Below are 23,629 nucleotides of genomic sequence, written 5' to 3'. Positions count from 1 at the left end.
GAAAAATAATTTTCCGACTGAGAAAATGCACGTGAACTCAAGTCGGAAAGCTCTAATAATACAAGTCCAACAAATCTTTGTAGTAACGCGAGCGTACTGTTTTCACATTCTGACTTAAAAGCACAACTCGAGAAATGAGAGCATCCGAGGAGTGCGTGAATGCAGAAATTACACTTGCTCTGACGGCAGCAGGTAGCCCTCCATTAACTAGCTAAGCTAAACATGCTTAAATTAAAATGCCTAAAGCTAAAATTATCTTGTATTCACGTTTTTAAACCTGTTGTCCAACAAAAGAGAACATTATAACCTTTTTAGTCCACAACACCAGTTAAATGCTTCCTTTTGTGATCTGAAGTAGCTTCTTGTCACAGAATGAGGCAGAAAATATGTTGCATAGGCTACTAATGCATCGATTGGCAATGGATTATAAATATACTTAATTATGAAAATACCAGAGATGGCTTGAATAACACAGATAAACTATACATTGTCGTAGTCGAGTGTTTATTGTATTTTTTTTATCATTACGTTTTTTTTATCATAACGTTTATTTACTCAGTTACATTCATAGCAATGCATTTGTCCATATTGGGGATTTCCTGGAGCTTCAGGAGTTCTGCTACTTCTGTGACTGGATATGTGGATTTTTTTTGTGCGAGGGCGCCCTCTGGCATCCAGTATGAATGAAAAAGACATCATGTGTTTAGTGCTAATGGCCAATCCAATTATTAATTGGTCATTTTTATTTATTTTTTATTATTTTTAAGTATCGGTTCAGGCACCGTTTAGGCACCGGTACCGTTTTAAAAGTATCGATTTGGCACCGGTATCGAAAAAAACCCAAACGATACCCAACCCTACTTAAATTAAGTGTAACCCATATTAACTTTAAACCATGTCAGCAGTTTAACCAACTTGTTAACATTTTCAGGCTACATTTGTTAATATAAATAATGCACTGGGTGTCATTAACTAACAATGAACAAGAATTTATTATATCAATCAAGGTTAATGATCATTTAAAAAAATAATAATAATAATGCTATTGTTTTTTTAATTCATGTTTGCTGATAATATACTGTATTAACTAATATCAATGTATACAACCTGAAAAATAAATTAACATTAACCTAGATTTATAAATGCTGTGTAATTCAATCATTCATGAATCATCGGTTCATGATAACCTATGCATGAACTGATGTAATGTTGTGTTAGTACCAACTTTAATTAAACTCAGACTCAGATTCTCTTTAAACTGTAACTCAGCTATAACAGTTGTTGATCTCCAAATGAAAATTGTTAAATTATGCTAAGGCATGCTGTAGCACAACTTGCATCTATGCTGAGACACAACCTTTCGTTGCTTTCAAAATTTTGCCCTGACACATTTCAGAAAGCAACTACACATTAAATCAAGTTTTTTTTTAAATTATTATTTATTTATTTATGTTTAGCTAGAAGCATTTTCATTCTTTGACATATAGTTTGTTTCTGGCAATGGTAATTTGAACAGATTAGCATAGTTGCAAATTAGCTATTAGCATAACTGTTATTAGCATAAATGTGACTGTTTTCTCATTATCTTGTGGTGTTCCTCTTAGGCAGAGCTCTTGACGGGTATGTCCGTTACCTCAGTGGAGGATGCCAGTCAAGTAGGTCTGGAGCTGCTAAACAAAGGTTGTGGTTCAGTCATTGTCACCTTGGGGCCACAGGGCTGTGTGGTGTGTCAGCCCACAAACACAGCACCTAAACACATTCCCACCACCGCAGTGACTGCTGCAGATACCACGGTAAGACTGCAGGTGATGTAGTTGCAGGTATTTGTAGTACAGAAACAGTACATTAGTTTTGTTGAGTCTATAAAAGTGTTGTTTTTGATAAAAGTGCTATCTAGCAGATTTATAAACTAGGGCATGTATTAGATAACAGTTCGAGTAAATTAGAACATTGCACACCTAATCCTCCTTTTTATGGAGCAAACTGTGATTTAAAACTGTTCAGGCACTTGAAGTATGAAGGAGAATAAATTTATCATGCGGCATATTGAGTTAGTTATCTGCAGCAGACATATCTGGCGCTCAAAACCTGTGACTCACCACGCACTATAGGGGTACTTCCTGGGTAGGTTCTCTAACACTTTATTCTTTGATATAACAGCATGCCCCATTCATTAGGCTAGTCTCACAAGGAGAAAAGTTTCTCAAGGAGAAACTTTTAACTATAGATATAAGGTCCATTTTGCAATTTATTCTGGCCAAAAACTGCTCACTTAGATAGGAAGAGGCTCACAAACTCACAAACCAACCACACTTTTCCTGTAGACTAGTGAGAAAAAGAGTGGCATCCCATTGGAAATTCTACAGTGTGATTTGTTTCATTGACGATACAGAATGGAAATAGAATGTATCTAGACCTTGTATATAGTCTAGAATTTCCATCTTTTCTTAAGTAATATGTTTTTTTTATTTTAGACATAAACTCATGAAACAAAGAATATAAAGTTGTGCTAAAGGATATTGCAACATAACTACCTGTGAGTGTCTTAAATGCCAAAAACATATTAACACCTGATAGCTATTAATATTGATAACAGCTATTGATAACACCAATGCACCAGTAAGACTGGGTAGACCTTATAATAACATACATCAAATAGTCTGTGAATGGTCTGTTCGTGGTCCACCTGAAGCTAAAACTATGACACAGTATCTGAGAAGACCAGATGTTTGTATACCCCTACAGATTTATCATGCCACTACAGTCACGAGTGAAAGATATTTAGTCATTAGTCATAATGTGCCCATACCATATGATCCACAAGCATGATTCATAGTTGAAGTAGTATGTTTTGAACGGTAGTAAACACAATTTATGCATCATTTGGAGCATTTGAATATACATTTTTGTTCACCTACACTGTAAAAAAAAAAAAAAACGTTGAGCAGACTTAAAAGTTTAAGGCAACCAGCTTTAGCAGATTTTTTCTGCAGAAGTTTATAAAACTTAAAAGTTGAGAAAACTCAAAAATCTCCTACAAAAATAAGTTGAGAAAACTCAAAAATCCGCTGAAGCTGCACAGTAAAACATTTCAAGCTGTTTCAGCTAATTATTATTTAGTAACTAGTTCCACAGAAATTTTACGTTCAGTCAATTTCTGACTTCAAAGTGTTATCTGAATTGTTATTTATTAGTTGGCTCAACCTTTACTGAACTAGTTTTATAGTCCATTCAACTAAAATGTTTTAATTGGTCAAACATTTAGAAAACTACAGCAAGTTATGTCAATTAAAATGTAATTATTTACTCCGTGTGTTTTATATGTTACCTCGATTTATTATTTGGGCATCTTAAAAAATTGCTGGGGAACTACATAAACTTATATTTTTATAGTTGAACAAAATTATTAAAAATGATTAACTGGTTTTTATCAATCACTAAAAACACACACATTACAACACATAATAGCTTTTATTTAATAACAATCTCCATTTATAACATTTTTCATACAGACTAAACATACATGAATGAAGAAGAAAGTCACCTATATCTTGGTTGACCTGACGGTCAGTAAATGAATAGCAAATTTTAATTTGGGGGTGCACTATCCCTTTAAAGGTGCTGTATGTAGGATTGACACCCAGTGGTTGAACTAGGTATTGCAGTCCAAATTCAAAATATTGGAGACCGTTTTTTTTCACCCGGCCCCTCCTCCTCAGACTTGAAGCACAGGCAGGTTTCCAGATTAATGACATCAACAGGAACGAGCGCATATGCCGATGAATGAAATAAAAATACACTGTGTTTTCCGCCAACTGGCAACCCGGGGTGCCGAAATACAATTGGGTAACTGGCAGTGGGCGGGTTTCACAAACCATAACAAACACAGACACTCCGGGCCGGAATGCACATTTTCAAAGGAGAATAACTGACTGTATAATTGTTTTTCAGATAAACAAGTATGTTAACTTAGCATGTTTCTTAAATGTCTGCAAACATATTATGGTATTTTTATGCTTTAGTAGAGTCAAAATCCTACATACAGCACCTTTAAAGCTCCAGTTGACAAACATTACATGAATGAATGAATGAATGAATGAGGCACATCTGTAATACAACTGCAAAATTCAGTTTAAACTTTGTTTAATGAACTGAGAAAAAGCTAAACAAGCTAAACAAAATGTTAGCAAACAAACATTTACAAATATTACTACTGTTCTCAATTACATCTTTAAAATGAGGCAGAAGTAAAAAAAAAAAAAAAATGTACCAGGTGTTAACAGTATATCAAATCTAGTCAAGTAACCTTTATTTATATAGCGCTTTATATAATACTGATTGTGTCAAAGCAGCTTTACAGAGTCAAACAGGAAAATATTTTGTCAATTAGGGATGCACCGATACCACTTTTTCCAGTACTCGGCCAATACCGATACTTTTATTTTTGGTACTTGCCGATACCGAGTTCCGATACCGATATTTTTATTGCATTTGTACATTTTTTAAATGTTGGGTACAGAAACCAAAAGAATATGTATAATGTTAATTGGTTAACTTTATTTATCAAATAGATACAGTCAAACCAAAATTTATTCAGACACCTTCAACAGTTCTCACATTATCACAGTTTATTTGCTGTAGTTTATGGTAATAAAATATGACAAGAACTCAGAGTTAAACTGTGCCAGAACAAATTCAGCTGGATAATGACAGATAACTTTGATAGTAAGGTATGTGATGGATTACAATCAACCAAAATTATTCAGACAGCTGTTAGTATGACAATATTTACATAACTATCAATACTTTGTCGGGCAACCCTTAGACTTAATGCCTGTAGTCTCCTGGGCATGCTGTCAACCAGGTTCATGCAAACCTGAACTTCAGTTTTTTTTCCCCCCAGACTCGGTCTGAATAATTTTTGGTTCCAAATTTGTATCAATTGTATTGGTAGCCCACTGTAACTTTTGGAGATAATATGTCACAGTTTACTTTATTTTGCTATCCTCACTTACATAAATTAACTATAGTGTCCTGCACCCACTAGTAAAAAAATATCAAAAAGTATATTTGGACTCTGAATAATTTTTGGTTTGACTGTATATCCTTCGGTTATTTTCACACTTAATTATGCACATTAAAATGTATTTTACAAGTTTTTGTTACTTTCACTGTTAAATTTTTTGCTCTATGGTACATCATCTTTAATTTAATAGCATTAGAGCTGCTCCATTTAGTGCTATGTGAGCGAACATCAATAAAGATTACACAACAGAAGTGCTCTCTCTCTCTCTCTCTCTCTCTCCCTCCCGTTAAGTAACATGTGCACTGTTTTGCTTACTTGTTTTTGACATATCCAACTGAACTACAAACTTTCCAGTGATGTCTGTGCGAAAGGGATATTCACTCTACAAGCTCGCGCATCTGTGCGCTCAATCCTCTAATAATGTCTGTGCAATCAGCCAAACGTCCCCAAATAAGCAAGCCAAAGGCGACAGTGGCAAGGACTCAAAACTCCATCGGTGACAGAAATTGAGTAGAAAACCTTGGAAGAAACCAGGCTCAGTCGAGGGGCAGTTCTCCTCTGGCCAGAAGAAGCCAGCATGCCGTGGTTTAATTCTAGGCTGCAACACAGGTCAGATTGAGCAGAGGACTTGTCTGGTTCTCGTGGTCTTGTCCCGATGGCCAACGAGGTCTTCGGAGGGGATCTGTCTCTGGGGCTCATCTAGCTGGGGCATGGTCTCCATTGACATTCAGGGCTGTAGAGATCATCTCTAGGTGCTGATCCACCTTCTGATCTGGATACGGACTGGATTCGGGAGACTGCAGTGACCATCTGGTCTGGATACGGACTGGGTGGCTATGATGACCTCGGAATAAGAAAGAAACAGACTAACATTAGCGTAGATGCCACTGAGAACAATAATTCTCATTTTTGTAATAGAACATGTACATTTCATATTATAGGGCTTAGTTACCTTAAATAGCATAAAAATAATATCAAAATATAACGGTCCTGCCTGTTGTTGATAATACCAATGGTGACGTTTTACAAATTGATTGATCAGTTGTCCCAGTGTTTACTGAGCCACGGTCTTTCCCTGTGCAGGGACTCACACAGGGACTTCTATTTTTAGCTGTAAAAACAGTTTGTTTTGCTTCTTGATATTGAAAACTTGTGTGTCTTACAATATTATTTTAATGTATTATCTTAATTATGAACACACTGGTTTGTAGTGCAAACAGTTTTACCATTTACTGCACATTGTTATTCTTCTCGCTATTTATCTATAGTGGCTAATGAACCGGAAGTCTCACCCATAGGCTTACTTCCGCATTGAAGAAAAAGGTGGATAAAAGAGAGAAAGACCGCGCGATCTCTTCATATCTTTTCACGGCACGGAAACACAAAAATATCACACAACACGCCAAAATTAGCTAAAATTCATTGTAGTAACACAGCTTTTGGCATTAAGTGTTTATGGATTAAACAAGGTGAAATACCACATTCACTTTTATTTCGCTTATTTTCTCCTTGTGAGACTAGCCTAATGAATGGGGCATGCTGTTATATCAAAGAATAAAGTGTTAGAGAACCTACCCAGGAAGTACCCCTATAGTGCGTGGTGAGTCACAGGTTTTGAGCGCCAGATATGTCTGCTGCAGATAACTAACTCAATATGCCGCATGATAAATTTATTCTCCTTCATACTTCAAGTGCCTGAACAGTTTTAAATCACAGTTTGCTCCATAAAAAGGAGGATTAGGTGTGCAATGTTCTAACGCTTATTTGATGTTTTTATATATGTATGTTGTACATTTGTGTATAAATATATACGTTTTAAATAAAACATTTACACCTTTTTAATATACGTTTTGATAAATTTAGTCTAACGTTAAGTAACGTACAAATACTTATTCAGTGCCACTTCACTTCGGCCCAACGTTACCTGAACTTGACATATACACTTAAATATCCACTTTTCTTCGGATATAAACTCATAAAACACTTTCTAAATGTCCACTCAAAAAAATCGAATATGCTGCATGATTTTCTCGTTACATTTAGTCTAAAAAAAATAACTAGTGCAATTTACCTGATGCGTGAACTTGACAAGATGGCGGCGCTGTTTCTCCCGCGAAGTCACTCAGGCTTGTACACGTGCAGAATGATCTCAGTGTTGGCTGTATTTGTTTTTATTAGTTTAGTCAACATTTAGCATTCTGAAAATTGACTGGATTTGTAAATAACCATTCATTTAATGTTTTTAATATATATTTGTTCAGACGTAATATAATATGTCTTCTCAACTAAGCCCAAGCAATAAAATTAGTTCAACTTAAATATTTTTGCCTTTCCAACAGTTTGTTAATTGGATTTTTTACAGTGTGGTTGTCTTAAACTTTTAAGTTTTGCAGTGTAGTATGATTTTGATGTTGTTTTTTTATTTTTGACGAGATGTGGAAAAAAAGTGAGATCAAAGTAATCCTGGTGAGAGGGCATTTCTTGGAGTTTTACGTCATTTCCTACTAAAACAGATTGTTGTCCGAAGTTCAGTCTGGCATTCTACGTATATGTTAATTGAATACGGCTACTTATTTGCCTCACATTTTTACGAGTCTGACATCAACCTTATGTTAATTGTGGATGTGGTTTTTCTGGTTTCTCTTCTGATTGTAATCTCTGAAGCGCTTACTCATTTCACACCTGGATTCGCTAATTCTGGCGTCATCATAACTCATATTTCCTGCTTATTTTATTGCTCTCTAAATGTTTGAAACACCTAGTGAGTCTTGTGAAGAACAACAAGATCAATCATTAGTCACATATTAGAATGCGTCAAGCCAGAAAGAAAAGTGGACACATCATAGTATGATGCAAGTTAAGCAATAAATATGTCCCGTCAGTGACCAAAACTGCCCAAAAAAGGTTCCACTGTTTCTCTGGTCTTTATTTTTATTATTCTTTGAATTAGAAAATGTCTTGCAATTCATATAGGCTGCATCTCAGTTCTTTTAACCACATCTTTTTAACCACATCACAACTTCGTCCCACACCTACTTGTTAGCATGAAGTTCAGACCACCATCGAGCTATGTATCTAAAATTATAAGAAAAGGCGATTTATTTGGAGAAGTTCTGAGACATAAACGGGGGTTTTCATTATTTTATAAACCCTGTAGTTTTCAGCAGAATGAAGCAGTGGATTCACAGCAAGATTCTTCTGAGACCACATCCATCTCTGTTAGTCAAGGATTCTTCTGCAAATCTGCAAAGATAGCAGTGAACTCAACAGACTTCTCTCTGGTGATGTACCTCTGATGGACCTCTCAATTGATTTAGTCTTCTTTAAACCCTCAGTTAACCCCTGCAAGCTCCCATTCATTTTTGATTGAAACACATATCAAAAATAGTATTAATTATAGTATCAGAACATCAGTTGTGAGAAAGGTTTGCAAATTACAAATTCACTGCTGTGATAGTTATGTTTTTTTGAGATGTTTGATTTTTATTTATTTATTTATTTATTTTTCCTGCAAGCTTTTTCATTTCCAACAACTGCAGCTATGTGCAATAATCACTTGCACATTTGAAAGACTGTAGTACCAAACATCAGTTACTTATTTTTATGGATTATTTACAGCACATGCAAGATTGTGTAAGTGGCACATAGTAATGCAAGCATTGTATGAACCATGCTAGGTCATAAGTCATAAAGTAGTTTAATTTTCTACTACTTTACTATTACTATTAAAATGCATTTTAACAAAGCTTAAAAAAGGAGGAAATGAAAATCAAAGCCATGTGGTGCAACTGACAAAAAACAAAAAAAAACACTGAAACCGGGAAATGATATTAAAACCTGGTACATTTTTATGTGTATACATATGTATGTTTTTTACTTCGCTCAGAGTGATGAGACCATTTAATTGTGGCTTTTATTTTGTCTGGTCTTTAACCGGAACACACTCATAACATGTATCTCATAAACTCACACACTCACGCATATAGAACACAGCGTGTGACGTCCAGTCTCATCAGAGTATGCTGCCCCTGGTCCCCCTGCCCTCTCTGGGTGATTCAGTCCTTAGCAGCGATCTACTCAGCGGGAGTTCGCTTGGCTGTGGTCTCCACGTGGCGGTCGGCCTGTTCCCGCACACTTTGATGACCCATAAATCCTGAGTTGTTTAAATCTTTTGGATGCCCTGATCCCTCTTCCAGTAACTCTGTTTTTTCCCCACTAGTTAAAAACCAGGAGGAGGAGGGAATGGGGCCAAGTGCCAGATTTTATCTCAACGACTAGACAGAAGCAAGGCATGTTTCCATCAGTTTATTCTCAAAGAATGATGGCATATCACTTTTTAAAAAGAAACTTTTTTGTGGTTATTTGGTCTGCCAGCAGTCCAAAAAAAGAGCTGTTGTCATCTTTATAACAGTATGTGGCAATTGTGTTTATTTGTGACGACTATCTTTAGTCATTAAAGAACATTCAATAGGAGGTTAAAGTGTTTACCACGCTTTTCTCCGAGGATAGTGGTGTGAGTCACGAAGCCCAGCAATGCTCTGTGCTCCTTGGCCTGAATCCAGCGTTTTCTGCAGTGTCACCAAATCTCAGTATTTCATACTAAACAACCCCTTATTGTTCAGAGAATAGGCATGGAATTGCCTCAGCTCTGGTATTGCATGAATTGAATTCTGTCTTTTTGTTTATGTGGCTCAGTTTGCACCGCAGCTCATAAGCAACTACTTAGTAACCAATGGTTCTGGACAGAAATGAGAATATTCCAAAAATATAGTCTATTTGTAACTTTTTAAGCTAAATGCACACTGGTCAACTTGAAACACCTTGATAACAGGATGTCACAATCTGTTGTTGCTGAAAGTAAATCGTTTAAACATGGATTCTGTCACTTACTGAACCAAAAGACAATAAGTTTGCAGAAATAAGAACAGATGCACCACATAGACGTTATGGACAACAATTCGAGTCTTGGTGTAGCTTTGGCGATATACTTCTTTGTGTTTGCTGAGGAAAAAAAGAAGAGGATGCCACAAAAAAAGTTTTGACTAAATCATTCATTGGGTTGTAGACATTATGGCTTGTCAGTTCTTCAGCATGCATTTGAAGCGGCAAGAAGTTACGTGTTCACAACTGCTAGTTCATTGGTCATGGCAAGGCCATGAGAGACCGCCCATCAACAGCCACTTAGAAATTCTCAACTCTTTGTCGTTCCCAGTGGTTGCAAAGAGAGATAGGCTGCCAGATGAGTGAGTGGGACTGCCAGATTCATGTTTGTTGTTGTTGTTGTTGTTGTTTGAGCGCATGAAAATTAATGAAAAAACATGTGGGGGTCGCTAACTTTAACAACTTTTTATTTAGCTTCTGACTCCCTTAAGGGGACATTACGCACATCTCAAAGGGATTGTACTATTGTGTTCTCAAGATAAAGGAATCCTTTTCCTTGGACTAGAAGCAGTCTCAAGTTAAAAGGATCTTTTGGCAGTCTTTACAGCTTCACATCAGCTAGACACCCCTTCTGTGATCAAAAGCCTTGTGGTATGGCATTACATGAAAAGCACGGCAGACACTATTGCAAATCTGGAAAGGCAAATAAGTAAGTAGTTTTCCTCTGTGTGGCTACCCACCTATTCTAAGATCATTCCCTTTCTTCCATAAATCTTAATAAGGCCTTCATATATTTAACACTGACCAACTCTTTCATGAGAAAGTGATTCTATCTGTAGCCTACGTGTGTGTTCACTGAGACCAAGTTCTCTAACAGCACGCTCAGTTCAGATGAACTGTGGGTGGCCTGTGCGCTTGCATTTGGAGGTCAACCCAATTCCAGAACCTTGCCTTCAAGCCAGACAACACGGCTTGTAGTTGTTTCAGACAATCACAATCAGCCGAACTTCACCTCTATGAAAAGAGCCATAGAGGACCCACCACAGGGATCTTTACAGGAGACGGTGGAGGGTATTTACCGGAAAGCACTGCATGCCTCCAACCGACATTGATGTCATCACACCAAGAGACTGTAAATGAAACCCACAAAGAAGAACCCACACTGAGCCGCATTGGACAGCAGCCATTCTTTTGAGGGAAACTATCTCCTAGCAACATGTGCCGTGGTGACACAAGATGACCACTTAGACCCCCAGTGTGTTTGTAAAAGATTAGAGATTTGACCATCAACAAACACTTAAGGTTGTACTGTATATCCCTCGGAACATCAATAGGATTGCCTTCAAATACACTTTTTATGGTACACCAACCTTTTGTAAATTCTGATGGCTTGTGATCAGCAACAGGATATTATAGGTCATTCACTCAGTAACCTCAGATGGACGTTTTTGCTATTGAAGTTTTGAATGCCATCTTGATCACATCTTGATCTGTGAGTCATCCATTCCTTCCATTGCTTTTGGAGACTTTTACTGTATTTAACCACTGGACTTGCAGATGTACATTATTGTTGTGATAACTGTGGTGACCTGACCATCCGGTTTTCCCAAGCTTTTACTCCAATGGCCATGATCATGGGCTGTTAGTTTATTGTATCACATTGACATCTGACTTCAGCAGGCATTCGGAATCAATCGCATTAATTTCCTTGTTTGCATATTTTCCACAGGAACACTGGTTTTATTGTGCACAATTGATCTATATTCCACAAAAACTCACTGAACCAACTTTCTTTCTCGGATGATGTCACCAATTCCTTTTATATTTCAGCCCCACCCCTTTACTGATTCTACCCACATAGCTCTATTCTGTCAGGACCTACTTTTCTTCATCTACTTCACTCCCAATGGATAGTCAAGTCCCTGTCTACATTTTTCTTTTCAATTGGAAGTCCTTCAGATTACAGAAATAAAATTGGTTGTAAACACTGTTTCAAATATTTGATTTACAATTGTGTATTATGTATTGTTTCGCAGTTTGTAGTGCTGTAAAGTTAAACAAGTTGCAGTCTTTGACTGACCACATCTAATAGTTTTGTCATATGATTGACTGACAGCTCTATATAACATTTACCAGGATGTGTCTGGGACTGTTTGAAGCGACTGGGAGGAGCAGTAGTTGTCATCACTGATACATCATGCTTCAGACAAATATTGTCAGACGTCAGTCTTACTTGCGAAGTCTAATCATGCGGCCTGTAAAGACAAAAGCTGCCCTTTTAAAAGTAAACGATGATCATTTTTTAAATGAAAAACTGGAAAGCTTTGTTGAAGTGAACAAAGTTGTTTTTTAAGTTCTTTTTAACACTCTCCATGATACTTTTTTTTAAATACAGGTCATTCACACTGTCTGTTCTGCAGCAACTAGAAGTAATAGATTTTTACTGGCAATTGGTGATACAATGTATTAGGGTCAAAGTTCAGAAAATTGTAATTCTTTCTGGAAACAAAGCAGCATATTTGTTGGCAATGGAGCTGATCATTCATGATGTTAATTTGTAGGCCATTCGTGTATGTTTTTAGAATGGCAGTTTTAGATTTACGAGTCTTAAGGTCTGTGGTTAACATTGCTTTCACTGTTTGAACAACGTTACATTTTATAGTCATACCTCATGTAAATTTCAAAGATGCTTTGTTGCTGTTGTCATTTTTATGTAAGTTGCTAAAAGGACTGCAACAGTTGTCCAATTCATAAATCAAGTAAACCCACAGCCTTATGCTAGTTATTGTCCTTATTTAGCAACTTATAACACAGCAGCAGCGAAATTGATGTTTTAAGGTTAATGTTAACCATCTTTATTTAAAAAATAAGTAGATGAATAATTAAATAAATCCCAGGGGACTACAAACTGAAGCGCTCTCTATGTATAGTTTTGCTACCCACCCATAAATTGAATAGTAGGAACAGCTACTACGACCAACTCGACAACCTCTAGCAATAAGAGCACCATTCCATCTTATTGGAGTAATAGAGGTTGGTGGAAGGATTCATCTGAACAAGGGGGAGACATTAAATAAATTTCATGAGAATTTTTTTCCAGAACTTTCCTCATAACCACACCATGTCCAACTGCAGATGTTCTTCCATTTACCCAAACAGACAAAATGCATGACTTAAACCAAACTGGGCAAAGGTGGACTGTGATCATTTTGTAATGGATTCTTGTCTGCATAGGTCACTTCATTCAGTCATCAATCAGTAGGGCAGTGCAGACAACTGTGGCCTATGGCCTTGTGGCTATATGGAGGAGACCGAAGGGACAGTCAGTGGTGTGTAATAAAGATGGATGGTTAAGAGGCGGGCCTTTGAGATGAGTAATCTGGTAGACTTGTGAGAACCAGTGACAGGGCGATCTGCGGTTAAATCTGAGCACATCACTGCATTCTTCTGTGCTTTCCCATCATAAATTCAACACCCGACATCACCCCTCCCCCCAGATCCCAGTCTACCCCCTGCAGGCATGGTAAAACATGCCAGTGTCCTTATCAGTTTCATACAAATGGAGATAAAATTTAAAAAGCAGTTTGGAGTTTTACTGCTAACTCAGGGGAAAAAATGTCCTTTTAAAAATATATAAACATTTTACCCCTGTGATTTTTTTTTTAGGATTCTCTAATTAATAAAAAGTTAAAAAGAACAGCATTTATTTAAAAAATAAATTTTGTGTTACAATATACAATGCTATTCAAAAGTTTGGGGTCAGTACATTTTTTCTTTCTTTCTTTTTTTTTTTAAAGAAATTAATACTTTTATTCAGGAGGGATGTGTTAAATGAATAAAAAGTCATAGTAAAGACATATTGTTAGAAAATTTCTATTTTGAACAAATGCTGCTCTTTTTAATTTTGTATTCATCAAAGAAAAAAGTATCACATTCCAAAAAACAATATGAAGCAGCACAACAGTTTCAACACTAATATGCAGCATATTAGAATCATTTCTGAAGGATCATGTGACACTGAAGACTGGAGTAATGATTCAGAAAATTCAGTGCTGCGTCACAGAAATAAATTCTATTTTAAAGTATATTAAAATAGGAAACCAATATTAGAAATTGCAATAAGATTTCACAATATTATTGTTTTTTCTGTATTTTTGATCGAATAAATACAGCCTTAATGAGCAGAAGAGACTCCCTTAAAAAACATAAAAATCTTACTGATCCCAAATTTTTGAGCGGCAGAGTATTTATATTAGTGGTGGGCCGTTATCGGCGTTAACGTGCTGCGTTAACGCGAGACTCTTATCGGGCGATAAAAAAAATATCGCCGTTAATCTATTCTCAAAGTTGGGTTGGGAGCTGGATCTATACTACGCAAGCTATGATGACTTTCACCTTGATATTTTAGCGCGGATGTATACCTAGCCGAATAGCACTGTAGGGGGCGAGAACGAGTCTTCGAACCTGTGTGTATGCGTGCTAAAATGGATGCAGCTATGAAGCAGCCGGGTTTGCTTCAGGGAAAATGTATTTTTAAGAAGCTTCCCAATGAAGATCGGCAAGTCATTTCTGTCTCTACGTTACATGGTCACGCTCTCTGTATCGCGCGCACAGCGGAGTTCCGCCCCGGTTCGCACACACACACACGTAAGCGCACACACAAGTAAGCACACTCCCACTCCTATTTGTAAATATTAAGCCGCAAAACGTCTATTTAAATATGACTTCTGCGTGTCTCTGTGTTAATGTATGGCGCAAGACGCGGGTTTGTTTACTCATACAGAAGCCGCGTGAGGCTTGCGGTGATATTAACGTCTGTCGTCTCACTAAATGAGGACATAAATACATGAACAACATCTCCAGAACTGCTCTGAGAGTCACTTCACGAGCACTCGAGCGTTTCATTTGAGAAAAACTATCCTCATATCATATACACAGAAACGTAAAGGTATTCACGGCAACCCGTCAAAAAAAAAAGTTCGGTTTCACTTGAAGACATTGGGCAGAACATAATAGGCTACTACTATTAAAACTATTAAAACCTTATCTTTAAGGAATAATCATACAATGTCTTCAATGTTATTATCAATATTAAATTCTTGATGACTGCTAGTTGTTTACTACTAGTAGTGAACTTATTCTGATCTACTTGGCAGAATTCAAATGAGCCATTTTAATCTAGATTAATCTAGATTAAAAAAATTAATCTATGCCCACCACTAATTTATATATATATACAGTATCTCACAAAAGTGAATACACCCCTCACATTTCGGCAATCATTTTAGTATATCTTTTCAAGGGACAATACTATAGAAATGAAACTTGGATATATATTTTAGAATAATCAGTGTGCAACTTGTATAGCAGTAAAGATTTACTGTCCTCTGAAAATAACTCAACATACAACCATTATTGTCAAAAAAAGCTGGCAACAAAAGTGAGTACACCCTACGGGAAAAAAGCTATACGTCGTTTAACCCTGCAAAGCCACATGTCCTATTCATCATGTTCATCTTTTTGTCTGCTTGACAGGACTATACAAATTTGCGTATCTTGTTTTAGAGCAATTAAAATTTGGTGCTTTGAGTACAATTCTCTCATAATGACCACTGGATGTTCAACATGGCACTTCATGGCAAAGAACACTCTGAGGACTTGAGAATTAGAATTGTTGTTCTCCACAAAGATGGCCTAAGCTATAAGAAGATCAGTAACAGCTGGAACTGAGTTACAGTATAGAGGTTTTCCAAGACTGGTTCCACTCCAGGCCTCGCAAGGGTCGATCAAAGAAGTTAGGTCCTCGTGCTGTGCATCAGGTGCAGAAGCTGGCTTCAAAAAACAGACGCATGAGTGCTGCCAGCATTGCTTTAGAGGTTGCAGAAGTGGAAGGTAAGCTTGTCAGTGCTCAGACCATACACTGCAACAAGTTTGCATAGCCGTCATCCCAGAAGGAAGCCTCTTCTGAAGCTGGCTCACAAAAAAGCCTGCAAACAGTTTGCTGAAGACAACCTGTCCAAGAGCATTAATTACTGGAACCATGTCCTGTGATCGGATGAGTCTAAGGTAAACTTGTTCGGCTCAGATGGTGTCCAGCATGTGTGGCAATGCCCTGGTGAGGAGTACCAAGAAAATTGTATCTTGCCTACAGTCAAGCATGTTGGTGGTAGCATCATGGTCTGGGGCTGCATGAGTGCTGCTGGTGCTGGGGAGCTGCGGTTCATTGAGGGAAACATGGATTCCAACATGTACTGAGCCATTCTAAAGCAGAAGATGATGCCCTCCCTTCAGAAACTGGGCCGAACGGCAGTTTTCCAACATAATAACGACCCCAAACACACCGCCAAGATGACAACTGCCTTACTGATGAAGCTGAAGGTGATGGAATGGCCAAGTATGTCTCCAGACCTGAACCCTATTGAACACCTGTGGGGCATCCTCAAGCTGAAGGTGGAGAAGCACCATGTGTCTAACATCCAGCAGCTCCTTGATGTTATTATGGAGGAGTGGAAGAGGATCCCAGCAACAACCTGTGCAGCTCTGGTGAACTCCATGCCCAGGAGGATTAAGGCAGTGCTAGATAACAATGGTGCCCCTAAAAATATTGACACTTGGGACACAATTTTGACATGTTCACTTAGGGTGTACTCATTTTTGTTGCCAGTTATTTGTATAATAATGACTATATGTTGAGTTATATTTAGGTACAAGCTGCACATTGACTACTCTAAAATATATCCAAGTTTCATTTCTATAGTATTGTCCCTTGAAGAGATATACAACATTTTTTTGCTGAAATGTGAGGGGTGTACTCACTTTTGTGAGATACATTATATACACTAGTCAACATTTGAAGTGGATCAAAACCTTTCATCAAAGCTGTCCTAAAACATAAAACCAAAATGCGTTGTTGATGAACTCTGATTAACTTTTTTGATCCACTTCAAATGTTGACTACTATATATACATGCATATACAGTGGTGTGAAAAAGTGTTGGCCCCCTTCCTGATTTAAATTTTTTTGCATATTTGTCACACTTTAATATTTCAGATCATCAAACTAATTTAAATATTAATCAAAGTTAACACAAGTAAACACAACATGCAGTTTTTAAATGAAGTTTTTTTATTATGAAGGGAAAACAAAATCCAAACCCACATGGCCCTGTGTGGAAAAAGTGCTTGCCCCCTCCTATTAAATCATGAAAGAACTGTGATTAACCACATTATTTTAGAAAACGGAGTTAAATTTCACTAGCCAAACCCAGGCCTGATTACTGCCAGACCTGTTGAATCAAGAAATCACTTAAATAGAACCTGTCTGACAAAGTGAAGAATGTTTAAAGAGCAACACATCATTCCGCGATCTTAAGAAATTCATAAACAGATGAGAAACAAAATAGTTTACATGTATCAGTCTGGAAAGGGTTATAAAGCCATTTCTAAGGCTCTGGGACTCCAGCAAACCATGGTCAGAGCCATTATCCACAAATGGAGAGAACTTGAAACAGTGGTGAGTGGCCGGCCTACCAAAATTACTCCAAGAGCACAAAGACGACTCATCCAGGAGGTCATAAAAGAACCCAGAACAACATCTAAAGAGCTGCAGGCCTCACTTGCCTCAGTTAAGGTCAGTGTTCATGATTCAACAATAAGAAAGAGACTGGGCAAAAACAGCATCCATGGGAGAGTTCCAAGGAAAAAGCTATTGCTGACCAAAAATAACACAAAGGCTCGTCTCACATTTGCCAAAAAAATATCTTGATTATCCCAAGACTTTTGGGCAAATATTCTGTGGACTGATGCGACAAAAGTTGAACTTTTTGGAAGGTGTGTGTCCGTTACATTGAGCGTAAAACCAACACAGCATTTCATAAAAAGAACATCATACCAACAGTCAAATATGGTCGTGATAGTGTGATGGTCTGAGGCTGCTTTGCAGCTTCAGGATCTGGACGACGTGCCATAATTGATGGAACCATGAATTCTGCACTCTATCAGAAAATCCTGAAGGAGAATGTCCGGGCTATCTGTCCGTGACCTCAAGCTCAAGCACACTTGGGTTATGCAGCAGGACAATGATTCCAAACACAGCAGCAAGTCCACCTCTGAATGTCTCAAGAAAAATAAAATTAAGGTTTTGGAGTGGCCAAGTCAAAGTCTGGACTTAAATCCAATTGAAATGCTGTGGCATGACCTTAAACAGTCCATTCATGCTTGAAAACCCTCCAATGTGGCTGAATTAAAACAATTCTGCAAAGAAGAGTGGGCCAAAATTCCTCCACAGTGATGTGAAAGACTCACTGCCAGTTATCGCAAACGCTTGATTGCAGTTGTTGCTGCAAAGGGTGGCACAACCAGTTATTAGGTTTAGGGGGCAAACATTTTTTCACACAGGGCCATGTGGGTTTGGATTTTGTTTTCCCTTCATAATAAAAAACTTCATTTAAAAACTGCATGTTGTGTTTACTTGTGTTATCTTTGATTAATATTTAAATTTGTTTGATGATCTGAAACATTAAAGTGTGACAAACATGCAAAAAAAAAAAAAAAAAATCAGGAAGGGGGCCAACACTTTTTCACACCACTGTATGTATATATATATATATATATATATATATATAAATTCAGATGGATTTTGATCAAATTCAGTTATTTAAAATGACATTTCACAATATTGTTTTTACTGTAGTTAATTGAATAAATGGAGCCTTTTTTTTTTTTTTTTTTTTGCCAATTTTCATAATGCATCAAATGTTGTACTTTTGAGTTTGAGTCAAGATATGACTTGGACATGTCAAGCTACATGAGATTCACCCAAATATAAATACTCACCGAGTATACTGAAATGACTAAGTAGGAAAGCAAACAAAAATGCACACACACAAAAATGTCACTCTGCATGTCTCAGCAAGTGCTCAACTCACAACAGAAGACCTTCCCAAAGACTTTCGAGGCAGAAGGCGACCCTTCATCACCGACAGAGGTCAAGAAAAGCTTAAAGCATGTGTGTTGTTTCACTCTGACCCTTGTGACCTGTGCCGAAGTCAGCATCTACAGACTTACTCACATGCCTTGCACAACGGAAAACACACATGACTCAGCACACAAATAGAGAATGCCATGTCGTCATCATTAAATATTATCACGAGCAATTGGTAGTTTAATATTTATTTTAAGATTGACTCAATACAATTTGTACATTGTGGTCCCATTTGTTTCCCAGATTTGTTTTACAAGTTACAACCTTTGGACCTACTGGCATTGACAAGTATGACGGCACCCCCTGCTGTCATATTTGTTTCTCCAAGTTGTGACGCAAAGTTCAGTGTTCTTCTTTTCCGCATTATAAGCATTAATGTAAATGTCACAAACTTAATTGAAAATCTTGGTCCCACTTTATATTAGGTGGCCTTAACTACTGTGTACTTACATTTAAATTAATCATTTGGTGCAATGCACTTATTGTGTACATACATGTTTTTACATTGTACTTATATTTTTAAAAATACTTATATGTAGTCACATCTGTAATTAATTTCAGTAATTACATTTATAATTACACTGTTGACCCATCCCTTACACCTTAACCCACCCTTAAACCTACCCAGACCACCAAACCTGTACCTAACCTTACCCGTATCCCACCTCAAAACAGCAATAGTGTTTTGCAATACAATATGATCACAATAAGTACATTGTACATATTTTTTGATGCAAGTACATAGTAGTTAAGGCCACCTAATATAAAGTGTGACCAAAATCTTTTTTAACAGGGAGCAGGCGACAGCTTCATTGGTGCTCTGGCTTTCTACATGGCCCATTATCCCACAATGCCGCTGGAAGAGATGGCCAGGAGAGCCAACCTTGTCGCAGCCGTGTCTGTACAGACTGTCGGCACGCAAACATCTTTTCCATTTCGGAAGGATCTGCCAACTGAACTGTTCTGAAGGTGACCCTTGGCTTAAAAACAACACCATTAATTTGTGCACAGTGTCCACAGAATTATTGTTTGCATAATAAACAATACCATGTACTGGAGAGTTCTAGATAATGTAATTTCCTGGCATTATTTGTGATATCTGGCATTGTGATATATAATGTTTAAATATGTCTGAAAATAAATTAAATAATAATGTCAATTTATGTAAAAGAGTACAAACAGCAATTGAACTGCTATTTTTTTTTCTTTTCTGCTAAACACATTTTGTAGGCTAATTATTCCAACAAATCCACTTCAGCCTAAAGCAATCTGTCACTGAGTAGGTGGTTCATTGTTTGCAGTAGGTCAAAATTCTGACTTGGTACAAAAAAAGAAAACAAAAGAACCAAACAAATCCAACATAATACACTTATTGTGATGGGCTTCACAGCACATTATCCTGACAGGATGTACAGCTCATTTCTCGTCTCATTAGACCAGTCATCCACAGCTGCAGTGATGCAGGGTCTTTACTTTGATGTAAATCTTCTTCCTTCATAGTTGTTTAGTGACGCTTTCATATGTTGGATTTTGATCATCACACTGTGGCAGGTGTTTTACGCCAGTAACACTTTAAAAAGTCCATTTTCTCAGTATCTGCATCAAAAGAGTTTCTCCCATTTTTTAAAGAGATCGTATCTTCTTCTTCTCAATGAACAGAACATGTTTGTTCACTGTGGAGAGCAATGAAGAGAGAAATATTAAAACATTAACTGAAATATGAACAGAAAAAAATTATTTAAAAAACACATTAAAATCATTAATAAAACAATTTATTTTAAAGACCCCACAAAATGGTTAAAAAAACTATTTTGTACTTTGTGTTGACTTTGTGTTGTTTTAAAGTTGGAGCATAACATATCGAAGGTATATTTTGTCATCATTGTTTAGGAGTACACAACCTCAATGGTTTTCAAACTTGCGTCCACAGAACACTTGAGAGAAAAAGATTTTATAAAATGTATTTTGCAGGGCGTTAGCATGTTAAATGAATATATTTATTAAATATGTGTAAGACAATATTTAACACATTTACCAAATATTATTACCTTGTCTTTCTGCTTTCTAAAGGCACACTACGAATTCACAATTATTTAGTCTATTGACAGTGCTAGAAAAAAGTAAAAACTAAACCTTCATGTGTATGGAATGAAACTTTACAAGAGATCTCACAGGTTTCATTTGTTAACATTAGTTAATATATTAGCTAACATGAACTAGCAATGATGTATTTAGCATGTATTAATTTTAGTCGATGCTAATTTTAAAAGTTACCAATACTTTTTAAAACAAAAGTTGTATTTGTTGTTAACATTAATTAATGCACTGTGAACATGAACAAACAATGAACTATTTTTTTTCATTTTTACAAACATCACCAAAAATAAATTAATGCTTAAAATTGCTCATTGTTAGTTAGCTAATGCATTCACTAATGTTAACAGAATTTTAAAATGTATTAGTAATACTGAAATTAACTAAATGAGATGAATAAATAAAGTATATGTAGTGTTCATTTTAGGTTAACTCGTGTAGCTAACCAATGTAACAAATTAAACCTTTATGTAAAGTGCTACCAATATTTATTTATAAGTGTTCGTTGTGACAGATATGCTCACTAGGGTTTTAAATCAATATTCTCTGAAAAACAACTGTAGAATGACATTCATTGCAAATATTAATTCAAAGGTTTCAGGCTTCAGGTTTCTTTTAATAAAAAGGTTTCTGGTTTCTATCGATGTAATACAAAGTTAATTTTTTAATAGAAACTGATGTCAAATTATTATTATAATTATGTCATTTTTAAAATTTATAAAAATGAATGTTCTATCACACACACAGTAAAAATAGGTTGTTTTACATGAACAGCTACCTCTATACTTTGCAATAAGGTACCTTCAAAGTGTTCATCATATTTGGGGTTGTTTGGAAATCAATTCAGGGCGTTTGCCATTATACTTACAATGACATAAAATGTTCACCTCACCTATTGGGTCATGCTTTCGCAAAACCAGTTTGTCCCTCAATCGGCCCCTCTTCGTGTTAAAACAGTAACCTGTGCCAGCTGCACTCACCATCTGAACCAGCAATGTCCTGAAACACAAGAAGCCACAGGTAAATACAAAGCACTAACTTCAATGTGTCTGTCATAAAACAACAAGACGGTAAACCAAGGAACAGGAACTATTTTTTAAATCAGGTGTTTAACCCAGACCTACCAGAGTAAACTGTTAAGTTGTTAAAGGTAACAACAGAACAAAAAGCAATATTAGACTGTGAAATGTGTTATTCTGTATACTCTCCGTTTGGAATTTAATAAATTAATCATATATATGAGCTCAACATGGCAGCCGTGTATCTTGCATATTAGTACAGCACAGTTTCAGTGTGTAAATAAGTGCAATGAAGATGTGGGAATACTCACTTAGATTTGCTCTTGGCAACTAGATTGAGAAAGAATTAAAGAGGAAGCAAAGCAAAACAAAAAAGTAATTAGCACTGACATCTAACAGTGTAACGTTACTGTAATAAAACATATGATGCACGGATGTACGCGTTTATAAATACATAATCACCAAGTAACATCTAAAACAAATATTTGTGGTATACAGTTAAAAATATTTGAATTTCGACATTTTAATAATGTGCAAATATTATACATTTACGTTATACATGAAACTACTGGCTAGTTATTAGCCGCTAATGCATCTGTTCTGCAGTCTAAGTTACACGTTTTGCCCGCAGTTATGCTGACAATGACGTTTTGTGCATATTTTTAGTTTCATATTGTAGATATTATCATTATAGGTGTACTCACAGTTTACAGTAGTGAGAAACATTCTTATTCTTCTATAACAGTTCAGAAATAACCGCTCCGAAATGTCACATTGAGCTCCTCTGACTTAAAGTTTCCGGTTAAAGCGCCAATGCTTCCGGTGCGTCATCGGGACTTTGATGGAACTAAAGTAATTAGGCTTATGTTATGTATGCCTGCGTCCCAATGTGCATACTATTCATTCTAAATTCTATGTGACATTAGTAATTTTCAGTACTATTTAGGGCAGATAGGGTGGATAGTATGCACATTGGGACGCAGGGTATGTCTGTAACATGTGGATATGAAAGGTGAATATGTCACCCTGGACCACAAACCCAGTCATAAGGGTCAATTTTTCGAAATTGAGATTTATCCATCACATGAAAGCTGAATAAATAAGCTTTCCATTAATGTATGATTTGTTAGGATAGGACACAATGTTTGGACGAGATACAACTATTTGAAAATCTGGAATCTGAGGGTGCAAAAATAATAAGAATAATAATAATATTGAGAAAATCGCCTTTATAGTTGTCCAAATGAAGTTCTTAGCAATGCTTATTACTAATAAAACATTAAGTTTTGATATATTTACAGTAGGACATTTACAAAATATCTTCTTGAAACATGATCTTTACTTAATGTCCTAATGATTTTTGGCATAAAAGAAAAATCTATAATTTTGACCCATACAATGTATTTTTGGCTATTGCTACAAATATACCCCAGCGACTTAAGACTGGTTTTGTGGTCCAGATATGTGAAAAATAAAAAAATGAATAAAAAGAAAGAAAAAAGAAAATAAATAAATGACGTCACACTTAAACATAATTATATATATATATATATATATATATATATATATATATATATATATATTAATAAAAGTATTTTTATTTGTTTTACTTTTAAGTCACTCAGG

General features: G+C 36.3%; 2 protein-coding genes across 4 annotated transcripts in view; one reads left to right on the top strand and one right to left on the bottom strand.

Annotated features, from left to right (window-relative positions):
* The window catches only part of rbks (ribokinase), a 34,818-nt gene extending 14,961 nt beyond the window's left edge, over positions 1–19,857 (top strand). For all 3 annotated transcript variants that reach the window (XM_058749655.1, XM_058749657.1, XM_058749656.1), the window contains 2 exons: positions 1,605–1,793; positions 19,684–19,857. In XM_058749655.1, coding sequence (XP_058605638.1) covers positions 1,605–1,793; positions 19,684–19,857 — 363 coding nt within the window. The remainder of the gene's footprint in view (positions 1–1,604; positions 1,794–19,683) is intronic.
* A 569-nt stretch (positions 19,858–20,426) lies between these two features.
* mrpl33 (mitochondrial ribosomal protein L33) lies at positions 20,427–22,844 on the bottom strand. Its single transcript, XM_058749660.1, has 4 exons — positions 22,708–22,844; positions 22,315–22,333; positions 21,877–21,983; positions 20,427–20,563 (listed from the first exon to the last, which is right to left on the bottom strand). The coding sequence occupies exons 1-4, from the start codon at positions 22,727–22,729 to the stop codon at positions 20,514–20,516; spliced, it is 198 nt and encodes a 65-aa protein (XP_058605643.1). The 5' UTR covers positions 22,730–22,844; the 3' UTR covers positions 20,427–20,513.
* Positions 22,845–23,629: the final 785 nt, after the last annotated feature.

The sequence above is a fragment of the Onychostoma macrolepis genome, chromosome 17 (genome assembly GCF_012432095.1).
Source record: "Onychostoma macrolepis isolate SWU-2019 chromosome 17, ASM1243209v1, whole genome shotgun sequence".
Taxonomy (NCBI): Eukaryota; Metazoa; Chordata; class Actinopteri; order Cypriniformes; family Cyprinidae; genus Onychostoma; species Onychostoma macrolepis.
Note: the sequence above shows the minus strand (reverse complement) of the source record. Positions and strands in the feature narration are given on the sequence as shown.